General features: G+C 38.1%; 1 protein-coding gene across 11 annotated transcripts in view; it reads left to right on the forward strand.

Annotated features, from left to right (window-relative positions):
• The window catches only part of SCUBE1 (signal peptide, CUB domain and EGF like domain containing 1), a 213,891-nt gene that overhangs the window by 106,040 nt on the left and 95,062 nt on the right, over nucleotides 1-12,789 (forward strand). For 8 of the 11 annotated variants that reach the window (XM_035540961.1, XM_035540960.1, XM_035540959.1 and 5 more), the window contains exons 5-6: nucleotides 2,795-2,920; nucleotides 12,246-12,362. In XM_035540961.1, coding sequence (XP_035396854.1) covers nucleotides 2,795-2,920; nucleotides 12,246-12,362 — 243 coding nt within the window. The remainder of the gene's footprint in view (nucleotides 1-2,794; nucleotides 2,921-12,245; nucleotides 12,363-12,789) is intronic. The other 3 variants (XM_035540963.2, XM_035540964.2, XM_035540965.2) reach the window with 1 other exon arrangement.

Below are 12,789 nucleotides of genomic sequence, written 5' to 3' on the forward strand. Positions count from 1 at the left end.
ATACTAGAATAAAAACCTGCTTTGCCTTTCACTTTAGTTTCAGGATGTAATAATTCTAATCGTAGCTTTTCCCAATATTATTAGCAGTGCACAATTTCTCACTTCCTGAGTGATTTTAACAATGGCAGATATTCAGTATCTGTAAGTAAACACTGAAAATCGCTTGCTTCATTACACTTCTGGGCCATTAAATATCTTCTTTCATCTATCTATTTCCTCTCTTCTCATTGCCTCAGCAGTGTGACTCAATTGGGCATGTGGTATCTTTCCCAGATCCTTTTCTGAAAATAACGTAGTATGCAGGAATGTAGTTTGTCAAACACATTGTGTCTGAAATCCTTTGTTGGTAGCAGTGGAGGGAAAGAGATTATAAAATGCCTCAAAACTTTCAAAAAGGCTATTACCAGGTTTCTTATATCTGTTCATCCATATAAAACATTCATACCTCACTTTTATGTATGGGATGGCATAGTACAGTATCATGCGTATAGTATAGTATAGTATGGTGTGTATTATATCTTCAATAGCATCTCTTGTGCAGGCTACAGTTTGCAGAGAATTTTGTGCTTTGACAAGTTTTTATACTCATCCATGCTAACACAGCTTAGAGAGAAATAATTTGTTTATGATGTTGATTTTCATATGTTGAGTTTTAAGATTCTGATTTTTTTTATAGGTGAGATCAACTAACCTACCCAGTCTTACTGGTGATGTGTTTTTCATTGTTCTGCTAATATAAACCTTTCTGAAGTAAAGTCAGGCAGTGCAAATAACTTCTGAAGCTGTTAGCTTCTGTCAACCTGAGCCAATCTGACTTTCTGGAACATTTCCTTCTTCAAATTTTGTACACAAAGTTTATTATTAACTGTTTTACATGCTAATCCTTTCATTTATGTTTGATTAAAAGCTATTCTGTATACTGAGTTTGTCATAAAAGTTTGTCATAAAATCTCAGTACTTGGTTTGAAGTATTTGATTTGATAGTGTGAGACCAGCCTAAACACAAAGGCTGTGCATGTAGATGCCGGAGGTGGCAGATGTGTTCATCTGAGTTCCTTAAGAATGAAAAGGGAACACAGAGATTGTTTCCACCTTTGGAAGCAAAAACCTTGCAACAGCCCTGAAAAACGCATTTATTTATAATACATCATCACTGTCAGTTTAGCTTGAACATTTTCCATTGGAGTTGTTTTGCGAAATTGGCGTTTAATAGGTAGAAGTAGCCATGGTACAAAGTGACAGATGATCTGCTGAGTCTACAGTGATGCTGCATTCACCAGCATTTTGGGGAATACATGTTTTCATGGTAGTAAGCTGAATTACACTGTGAAATCTCGGGCAGTGTACTCTGAGAGAATTTCTCTCTCCTTTCCAGGTCAGAAACCCAAGGGGAAGTCTGGGAAGGCTTTGTAATGCAAATTTAGCTAGCCTTCCTTCACACTAGGAATGCTAGATGCTGACCCACAAGGACTGAGTTCAAGATTTCTGTGAATATGTGGGATTTGAGTTAATGTGGTGATGAAAGCCTCTAAGAACATCAGGCACATCAAATATCTAAATCAATTCTATAGTTTAGAAAGCTAAAATTGGACTTAAGATGATTAAGAAATTAATGTAGTCAAAGAGAAAAGGAGTAGTAGGTTTGTTGGAGATTGCCTGCACTTATGGTGGATGACAGAGATAATTGAGTTGTATAGCAAAGAGCAAAGAAATCCAACCAAAAATGCTTAGATATAATCTTCGGTGGATGCATCATCCGAAAAACAGATTTTGTGTGTTACAGAGTATACAGCACATTAACAGGCAAATGAAAATGGACCAGGCATTAACAACCATTACATTTATTCATAAAACAAATAGCTGTGAGCTTAGTTATTGAACTCTGATAATCACCAGTGGCACAGACAACTTCCTGGAGTATCCTGAACTATCCTTTTAATCCATTATATTTTCATGAAAAATTAGAATATGGAGATTTAATAGGGAGATCAAAAGTAATGGGTTTCTACATGCAGAAAAACACCCTATATTCTATAGCAATGCTCACTGTGTATGCCCCAAGGAAGGTATATACCACTAGCCTCAGTATACTGCCAAATTTCTCATGTCTGTCTTTTCCTTTTGAAATGAGAATTTTTATAAAGATATAAACAAATACAGCCAATCCTACATGCATTTTCCATTATCTTTTCATTTTTCAAATACTTATATTTGAATTTGGAAAATAGATTCTGCAATTTTATAAGTGTGGAAAGTTAGGGTCATGGCACTGAGCCTGCCAGAGTTCAAGAAGTGTTTGGACAACGCTATCAGACATAGAATCTGGTTTTTGGGTTGGTCCTGTGTAGAGCCAGGAGTTGGACTCGATGATCCTTGTTGGGTCCCTTCCAACCCAGGTTATTCTATGGTTCTACGTTTCTAAGCCCAGGTAGACAATATCAGCCACTCTCCCCTCATCTACCAATCAAGTCATTTCCTTGTATAAGTTTATCAGGCTGGTTAAGCTTGACTTCCCCTTTGTGAATCCATGCTCAAAATATACATTACTGTAATGTGTAAAGTGTGAAATAGAGCTGCAGTTGATCATAGGATTGGTTATTTTGTCCTTCATTACACAGTTTTGTTGATTGTATATGCCTTTTCAGCTGCATTTTTTTGCCTTGTGGAACATGGTCCAGATGCAAAATTAAAATTACAATGACAATGAAGGACAGGATGTGTATAATTGGTGATAATCATTTTGCAATTTTATTTCAGTACTAATATTTTCTATTCTTCTTTCTTTCTTTTACAGAGGGTATGAACTGTATGAACAAAGATCACGGGTGTGCACACATCTGCCGGGAGACACCCAAAGGTGGGGTTGCCTGTGAATGTAGGCCTGGCTTTGAACTTGCCAAAAACCAGAAGGACTGCAAATGTAGGTAGATAAAGATTAAATTTCAAATGCCCACAAATGTCGTATTTTCTTCATTGTTGTTGTTTTCCAGAAGTCAAGAAATCAACTTTGTTTTGGCCAAAGGTGAATTGTAATTTTAGTAATGTGTTTTTTCTGTCAAAGGTTTACTTGGGGTTGGATAAGAGGGATCAAATAACAGAATTTTGGCAGTGAGCCTGTTAGCAAAATGTTATAAACTTTTGTATCTTCCTATGAATGCAGAAAGTGATAGATAATTTTAATCTAGACTTTCCTTGTAAAGCAAAACAAACAAAGAAGAGCATAGAGGGTTCTAGCTTTTGGAGGTCCACAATGATGGATGCATTGATAAGTCTACTAATAGGTTTAATGATAAATCTGTTACAGCCATCAAACTATCAATGTTAATTGCTCTTTTTTAAAGGATAGGAATGTTTGCTCTACTGTTGATTCCACTGCATACAGGCTACTTTTATTGATATTACTCAGCTGTATCATATGTACTATTAGTGATGTATTCTAGAAGCTGAGATACTGAAGATGTTCATCAGCCCACAAAATTGGAAGCTAGAATTGTTCTGTATAGGTTAAAATAATTGACCCTCTATAACTTCTTCATCTGAAAGCTTCTGAAGTGCATGGGAGTCTTTCTTATGGCTTCAGTGAGTGTTAGATCTAACTCCAATAGCTTCCTTTCCTAGCTGGTAGCTTTGTGAGAGACAAAAAAAAAAAAAAAGTGCAATAAAACGATACAAAACACGTTTTGTACTTTGCATAGGGCCAGTATTTTTGTGCTACCCTTTCTTCCACTCCAGCTTTTTTCTACCTGAGATCTCCACTGGTTAAACATGCTTAGATAACACTTGTTCCTAAGTATGAATTCAAAAGGATCACCTTTGAATGTCATCAAGAAGTCCCACAGGATACTGTACAGCCTGATTGCTCCTCAATGCTTGCGAGGCTACACAAGGCCAATGGCAAAAACATAGAGAAAAAAATGCCTCTATGGTCATTTTCTTTCCCAGTGTTTATTAGAAGCAAACGTTGCATGCCATTAATTGCAGTGCAAGATCAGCCACATTGGTTAAATTGGAGGGGATGTTTATTTATACTGTTTATTATTTGTTTCCACGAATTTGTACATTCCTTAAGAATTACATTATCCTTTTTCATAGTGAGATGGTGACAGGAGAATTAGGGCCTCTTCTAGAAAGATATTTCTAAATGCCTCAAAGTTTAATAGAGTAAAATACTTGAATTTATTCATTGCCCTGTGGTGTTCAAATGTTAGTTTGATTTATAAGGAACTTTTGCTGCCAGGCCTCTATGTAGGAACACGAAGTTCTTCAAGGCCACAGATCTTGCTGCAGAATACACCAACCCCTAAAATCACAGCATATTCTGCAAATATGTTCCAGAGTATTGTTTAAAATAGTTGTACTACTAGCCCTTCCATATGCAAAGATACCTAAAATTGTAGCCAGATAGCCGGGGACAACAATTGTGAGATTACAGAAGACTATTTATAAAGGTTTAGTACTGAAACAAAATCTTGACATAAAAAAAAAAAAAAACCAACTTTTTACAGCTAAGCATTTCAGTGGAATTCACTTAAATCCTGAGCTGAAACTTTGCAATTATTGCATACAGCTATGATGAAGAGCTGAAGAAGAGACGCTTGCCCCTTGGCAGCCTGGACTGGGTCTATACCCCTGGTGTACAGGGATACAGACTGGTACTGTCTGATATACTGTCTGTCCCTCTCAAGTATTCTGGTTTGTAATGGTCCTTCCATGAAACTGTGCATTTCAGGGTTTGTCAGAGCTTTCTTCCATGTTTATTTGTTTGTTTTTTTATGTGAGGAGATGACAGATAACCAATGTGTCAATAGGTGAATTTTTATCAGTCAGTTTGCCACTGAATCAGAATACTGAGAGAAATTTTCAGAATTGGCCCAAGTCCACTACTAATGTGGCATATGTTTCTCAGTTTAAAAAAAAAATGTTAAAAGAAAGTAGAAAGCATAAAAAATGGAGGGAAGGCTCCCAGCTTTTTATGCATGCATTACATGACTGTGTCATTACATCCTAATTACATGATCACACCTCACCTGGTCATATCATTCCATACTAATAAGGCAATCACTATTGGTGTCTTGCTTCATTCAGTGTATGTCATGGTCAGTGCTCATTAAATAGGCTTTCGTTCAATAGTTTCCTCTCCTTCATAATTCATTGTCATGCCTTGCTTGCTGCACAGTGTTTAAAATCTATACTGAACATAAGATTTTAAATTTCCTCATGGATTTTCCCATGATACTCATTACAGTAATAAGAATGCTCCATAGGCATTGTTAATGTACTTTCAGAACATTCTTGTCAAGTTAAAAAGTACTGTGTTGCCTATCTTACAAATGGGAGAATAATGTAAAGATGTTAATGTCAAAGTCATTTAGTAGTGACAGGTGATTAACAAGAAACACCCATGTTGTGGTTTAACCCGTCTGGCAGCTAAGCACCACACAGCCGTTCTCTCACCCTCCCCCCTCCCTCTCTGGGATGGGGGAGAGAATCAGGAAAATGAAGCCTGTGGGTTGAGATAGAGACAGTTTATTAGGACAGAGAGGAAAAGAAAATAATAATAATAATGATAATAGTACTACTAATAATAATGTATACAAAACAAGTGATGCACAACGCAATTGCTCACCACCCACTGACCAATGCCCAGCCTATCCCCAAGCAGCCAGCCTCCCCCCCTGGCCAGCCACCCTCAGCATGACGTCAGATGATATGGAATACCCCTTTGGCCAGTTTGGGTCAGCTGTCCTGGGTCTGTCCCCTCCCAGCTCCTGCTGCACCCCCAGCCTGCCCACTGGCAGGACAGAGCAAGAAGCTGAAAAGTCATTGGCTTAATGTAAACACTGCTCTGCAACAATTAAAACATCAGTGTGTTATCAACATTATTCTCATCCTAAATCCAAAACACAGCACCCTACTAGCTACTAGGAGGAAAATTAGCTCTATCCTAGCTGAAACCAAGACAACCCAGAACCCAGTTCTGCATTTATAGCACTTAGTATGGTCAAAGCCAAGCTCCCAATGGCTCCCATTGTAGTCTCAAATGCCATGGAGAAATAATTATTATACTAGAAACCCGTAATAGATGAGATCCACATGGCTTGCCAAGCCCTAAGTAGGATTTCCATTACAAGGGCAGAAATTGAGAGTTTTATAGGGCTGTATTCACTGTATCAAAAGACCATCCCCTCTTGGCAGTGAGGCAAGGATCCTCCAGCTGTTTCCACAGACCTGACTTTCCCACCTGTGCACTGAAAAGACAGAAATGTTGTCTGCATTTGTCATTAAGGATGGTTATCATGATACAATATGTCTGTGCACCAGAAGTCTGGTATTTTTTTAGCTTTTGGATGCTTAATATTGCAACCTTAGTGTTTTCTTAATGTAAATTTTAAACATGCAGTTTCTCAGGTGCTACTGGGAAAATACAGAAGCATTGAGGCTGGAAGTGATGTCAGAAAGGCATCTAGAAATGCACCAGGCAGAACCATACATGATTTCTCAGCAAAGCTACATCCTTTAGATCCAAAACAGTAGTAAACTACCATCTTCTGTGCTCACAAGCCATTAGAAGAAGAATATGCTTTGTCAGTGATTTTCATGGGTACTCGCTGGCAGCATAAAGATGAGACTTAGGCATGGTGAATTTGGTTCCAGATTACAGTGGAAAAACATTGGAAATGACCTCTACTATCTAAATCCGTATCTTACGCCTATGCATCATGATAGCATAGTTTTTTTGATAAAGAGAAGATTTTTTTTTCCCCAAATATGGACAAAACAAGGCATTTTTTGTTAGTTACCTGGATCAGTTTTGCTGGAACTTGAGGAAGTATGAAGAAACCTAAAGCAGATACACATTCATGCAAGTCGTAACCTAAAAGAAATAATGCTGACAGAGTTATAATCAAGTGAAAGCTGAGTCTTTTAATGAAGAATACTAGATAAACCTAACTAAAGCTATTTCTACCTACCCCCTCCTATAATAAGTGAACAGGAGGGCTAGTGCTAAGTAATTCCAAAAATCCTGTCTAGTATGTTTGCAATAAAATGCCCTCCCACCCAGGCCTAGTGGCAGCTTTTCAGCTTCTGCTGACAGTTTCAGCTATTTGCTGTCAGTACACAGATCTTCAGAATGTTAAAAATGTAAGGCCATACTCGAATAAGTAGTGCAAACAGTGTTGCATTCATAGCTTTATCGCATAGATAGAGATGTCCGTGTATTTATATAAATTATATATTAATTATATATTCAATGGCCAATTTAGTTAAAAAACACTGCAAGTTTTAGTTTATCTGGAATTGCAATACACTGGTTTGATCTATCAGAGAAAGCCATGTTTTCACATAGTCTATTGCAAAAAACAAAATTTGCTGCAAATTTTGTGACATCTGAGCCATGGTATATATCTACACATATACAAGATGAGATCATTGTCTTAGTGAATTTTGGGGGCTAGTTGGTACTAAATACTAGATTCAATATTTGGCCATATATTTTCCAAATGTTCCTTATCATGGGCATGACAGATGGAAGAGATGGAAGAGACCAGAAAAAGAATGATACCAAAGTTCAGAGAAGCACTGGAAATTCAATTCTAGGATCTAGGCTGTAGAGTGGGGCTGAATTCTGGTATTTTCAGTTTTCCAGGTGTTTTAACATGGAAGGTAGAAAATACCTTTATTTAGTGGAATATGCACATCACAATTCCTTTTTTTCTTTAATATATCGTTTGTCGTCCAAACAGTAATTTCTTGTCTTTCATCATCAAAATGTCATTTCAAGACTAGTCCATGGATGTAAGCACTGGCTCAAATGCAAAGCTCAGGAGTGCTTAGCACAGCCCAACCAAACAGAGTAAATGCTGCTGTTACACAGAGGCAGGTGGATAGTTTGGGAGATCATGCCATGCAACCTGCCTGCAGTCCCTGAAGGGTGGCTGGCCGGTTTAGGAGCCCGAGCGTGATAGTCAATGAAAAGAATAAATCTTGTTTGAATGCAGTCTGAAGTACTGGTATCTTGGCTTTGGCTCAGGATGCCCTATAGCTCTTCATTCACAGTAGAAAGAATGTTGGGAGAACAGACCAGTAACTTGGCCACCAGCGTTAGCCATCTCTTATAAATGGTGTGTGTCTCTGAAGGGCTTATATGTTGTTTCTGCTCATGTTAGTAGCAGGCATGAGCAAAGCCTTCTCTATCTGGTGCTAGTTTTCATAGAAACATAGAGTCATAGAATATCCTGGGTTGGAAGGGACCCACAATGATCATCAAGTCCAACTCCTGGCTCCACACAGGGCCAACCCAAAACCAGACCCCATGTCTGAGAGCATTGTCCAAACACTTCTTGAACTCTGGCAGGCTCAATGCCGTGACCACTGCCCTGGGAAGCCTGTCCCAGTGCCCGACCACCCTCTGGGTGCAGAACCTTTCCCTAACACTCAGCGCAATCCTCCCCTGTCCCAGCTCCATGTCATTCCCTTGGGTTCTGTCACTGTCCACAGAGAGCAGAGCTCAGCACCTGCCCCTCCACTCCCCTCATGAGGAAGATGGGGGCCACCATGAGGCCTCCCCTCAGCCTCCTCTTCTCTAAGCCAAATGTACAGAGTACTTCCCCACAAATGGAAAAGCCATGTCGAGATTTGGCCTATAAGATATTCAGAAAACTCTCTCGATCTGTATCACATATTTTAATTACCATGCCATAAATACTAAGAGAACAAGTCCAGCATCTTGATTGCACTTAAGATAGATGTGAATGCTGATGCAGTGTCAAAAGCAGTGGTGTTATTCAGGTTTTAAATCTGCAATGTGGGGATCAGTGTATCTGAATTCTAACAGATACGTGTATATTCTCTTTTGGTAAAACAAAACAAACCATTACCTAGTATTTTCCATCCTTTTAACTTGATTTATAGTGTTTGAAGATAATCCGTGTCTGTCAGAATTTACCATTTTGTCCTTTTTCGTTTGCCTCTTCAATGCCACAAACTTAATGAACGCACACATAGTCTGTTGCATAGCTGTAGAGTCCAAATTTGTAAGAAATAATTTTTAAAAGAACACTTTTTACTCATGAATTTGCTTTAATGCTTTCTGATAAAAATGGAGTCAATCTGGATGTCCCTTTGCTCTTAAGTATTTTTCATGATTTACAAATATTTGTAAGAGACAGTAAAAGGAACTGACCTAAATTGTACGTTTATTGATTGGGTAGAGCAGGAACCAGTATTCCTCTAACTTCAGTATACAAGGAAACTATAAAACAAGTGTGTGATTCTGCAGGATGTACTATGAACAGCATCAGACAAACGTAGTAAGGAAAAGTCCATTATGTTATGTGGATCAGAGCAACTGTGTTAAGATACTTTCATCTCTTCCAGTGGAGGTTTTTAGACTTGAGTGGAGGTTTTTAGTTTTTTGACTGCATTGCAGTCAAGTTGTCTGAAGTGTACACGTTGTTGCTGATTGTACTTTAAAATAGTTAATAAAAATACTGTTGGTTATATATGTATTTAAATATCTGGCATAAACAGCACCTTTAAGTTAATTTGTGATGGCACTGCAGTCCAACAGGAATGGAAACATTGAATGAATCTCCAAGTAGTCCAAGAGGCATGCAGGGTTGAGAATGAGGGGAAGATAGATAAATGAAAATTACCTTGGCCTGGATTAGCTCTGCCAGTGTGCACCCTTTACCATGAATATTGCAAGCGGCTGCCTTCTGTACCACTTACAGCCCCTGGTTGATCACATCCCAGACACAGCCAGCCAGAAGAACAGCTCACATTTGCAGTCAGCCTGCAGCCACCTGATTCAAACATCCTCTGTCTGTTCCTGTACCTTTCAGTTAGGCTGTAAAACAGTATTACATCTACCCCCAGACTAACAAAAAAGTGTTACTGTTCTGCACATCATGTGACATAGAGAGGGAGTCCCAAGAAGATGACACGCCAAAAATAATTGCAAATCAAAGAGTGGAGAAAAAGAAGTGAATGAGGACAGGCATAGTGTTGAGCAGGAAAATGATTTTCATCATGACTGCATTGAGAAAGTGGGAGTTTAAGAATGAAGAATCAACATAAAATTTTAAGTTTTTGTTTTGCATCAAAAATAAAAGCTTATTTGTTACTGTGTATTGAAAAAAAATGTTGCTTCAATCTGATGCGAAGTAGAATGGTTTGCTTTAGGTATTTTTTCAGAAAAATAAATCAACGGTTAGTTATAAAACAGGAGAAAAAGAAGAAATTCCTGAGAGCGGTTGCTGCTTGGAGGGCTTTTTTAATGTAATTCTCTGAAAGCATAGGATTGTCATGATTTGAATTAATTCCCTCCTCTGTCTGGTGGGACTGGACCCACAATTCCCATTTTGCAGCCTAGTGCGCTGTCAGGCTCCAGTAAAAAAAATGAATCAAGCTGCTGTCCATCTTTCTCACCGCCATTCTTTTCAGTTGGCTAAAATACCAGTATTCATGGAAGGAGAGGCAGGAATCCAGGCAGGCCATCTTCTTAGGGATTGTTTTTACTACACCAAGAGATTATTCTCTCACTATCTCTCAACATCACAGGGATTTTGTTCAGGTTGTACAATGTCAAGGACCAAGAATGCTTGCACCCAGAGTAGCCTGGGGTCTACACTCACTTAGGAGAGGGACAATTTCTGTTGTGACCTTTACCAGACTTCAGGGGCTGTTCACGTCAACTAGAGGTTCCTGTGTTGTCGGGAGATTTAATGGGAATTCTATTGGATATGGTGAGGTGGTCTCCCTCAATTTCTTTTGCTAGAATTGTTCCATTTTATGTAAAATACTTCAGTGGTTACTGAGAGTGGCATGACTATTCGGCACAGGGACACTCACAACAGATGTGAGATATTTCAGTTACTGATACTATTACTAGAAATTCCAGTCTACTCCATTTTAAGAAGCTAGTGTTAAAGCAGAGTTACTGAGGTCACTGGGAAATTATGAGTTCAGCTATGTTGGATTAAGTAGAATCACAGTTTAGATTTAGATCCCCAATTTTAAAATCCTGTTAACTATTATCTTAGTTTTACGGTATATTGCAATTTGCTACCCTGGCTCTTGTATAAACTCTCTTATCTAGGAGAAAATTTCTGCTGAAGACCAATGTGAGGAAGTTCATTCTGATTAATAGCAGTCAGTATTTAAATTACTCTAACATATCAGAATATCTAAGTCCTCTGAAATTTCTAAGTATAACTGAATAATCGTACATTGAATTTCCCCTGTATCTGGTAATAAAAATATATCCATAAAGAGTCTAGTCAAAATTATCTGTATATAAAGACAATAAACTGAATTCAGAACTGGTTTGTTCAGCATCAAGCTATGTGACTGCAAAAGATCAGACAGAACGGGGGCAAATTAGAGCCATTGTATACCAGGTTGGTATTTAAAAACTAGTTTGTCAGAAATTAAATCCATCAAGTGACAAAAAAAATCAATCTATTAATTCTTGTAAACTTCAAAACTGTACCTGTCAGGAAAAATGTTTGCTTTAATGTATATTTAGTATTTTTTTTAACAGAGAACATTTTAACTGCTAAAAGCGATTTTGCACTGTATGCTTGTAAGTAAAAGCAACCTTTCCAATGCTTCCTCCCTAGTAGAGGCCAGTACACTGTGGGGCCATATTAACATTGTATTTTTTGTCTCAGAGAGGAAAAAAAAAATCCTGCTTTATTTTTAAACGTTCTTCTACTCTAGGAGGACCACTACTTGAAACAGTAGATTTCAAGTCTTACGTGGTTCTGTTCTTGCTGTTCGGTCTCTGCTTCCTCTACTTAGAAAGTAAAGAAGAATGAAAAGAGAAAGGCTGTTTATAGACTTTGTATTAGGAGACTGCTCATTTCTTTCTGCCACATACATCACAGATATGTACGTAAAAGCATATAGCTGTTAGGAAGAGATGAAATTGGCAGACCACTCATGCTAAAATTACTAATAAAAATAGACTGGTGGAAAAGTAGCACATGCTTCTTTTTTCTTTCTTTCCTTTTCTTCACTGCATGGATTGAAAAAGTAAGGCATGAGGCAGGAGCGTGGCTAAGACAATGTGGCTCAGAAAGAATAAAGAATGCAAATAACTGCAAATACGAATGTTATGTTGCCTTATGTCTTGGTTTGTTACTGCTCTTCTGTATTCTGAAAGGCCCTCAAGACTAATTGGTTTCATTGTCATTTTATTTATATATACATATATACACATTCATTTGGGGCTTAACTAGTAACCTGTAACTATGGGAATGGAGGCTGCCAACACACCTGTGATGACACTGATACTGGTCCTGTGTGTGGTTGTCATCAGAAGTATGCCCTACATTCAGATGGCCGAACCTGCATTGGTAAGTACTTCTCTGCAGCGCATTTTATTTCATATTCCTCGTAAAATACATATGTGCACATACGTGTGTGTGTGTGTGTGTGCACGTGTGTGTGTTTGTATCTCCCAGGAGTTTAGTATCATTGCTGAGAGAAGCGTGTAACAGCAGTTCCTGGCCATAACAGCAAAGGTCACGCTATGTATAGAGAGAAGCATTTGTGTGTGTTTTGTCAAAATGTTTGTTAATGAAGTATCCCTTTGTTACTCTTCTTTAACTTTTCTTTTCATTACTCTGATTTTTTTTAATGAACAGGTGTAGAACTTTCATAATTATGTATGAAAGTTTCATTACATAATTAGTATGAAAGTTCAGCTCTTCTGTTCACTTTCATGAGTCAGCCTTCCTTGTGTAAGTAAGGTGAGGAAAATGGTCCTGTTTTTCTAAGCTG

This window comes from Cygnus atratus, chromosome 1 (assembly GCF_013377495.2).
Source record: "Cygnus atratus isolate AKBS03 ecotype Queensland, Australia chromosome 1, CAtr_DNAZoo_HiC_assembly, whole genome shotgun sequence".
NCBI lineage: Eukaryota > Metazoa > Chordata > Aves > Anseriformes > Anatidae > Cygnus > Cygnus atratus.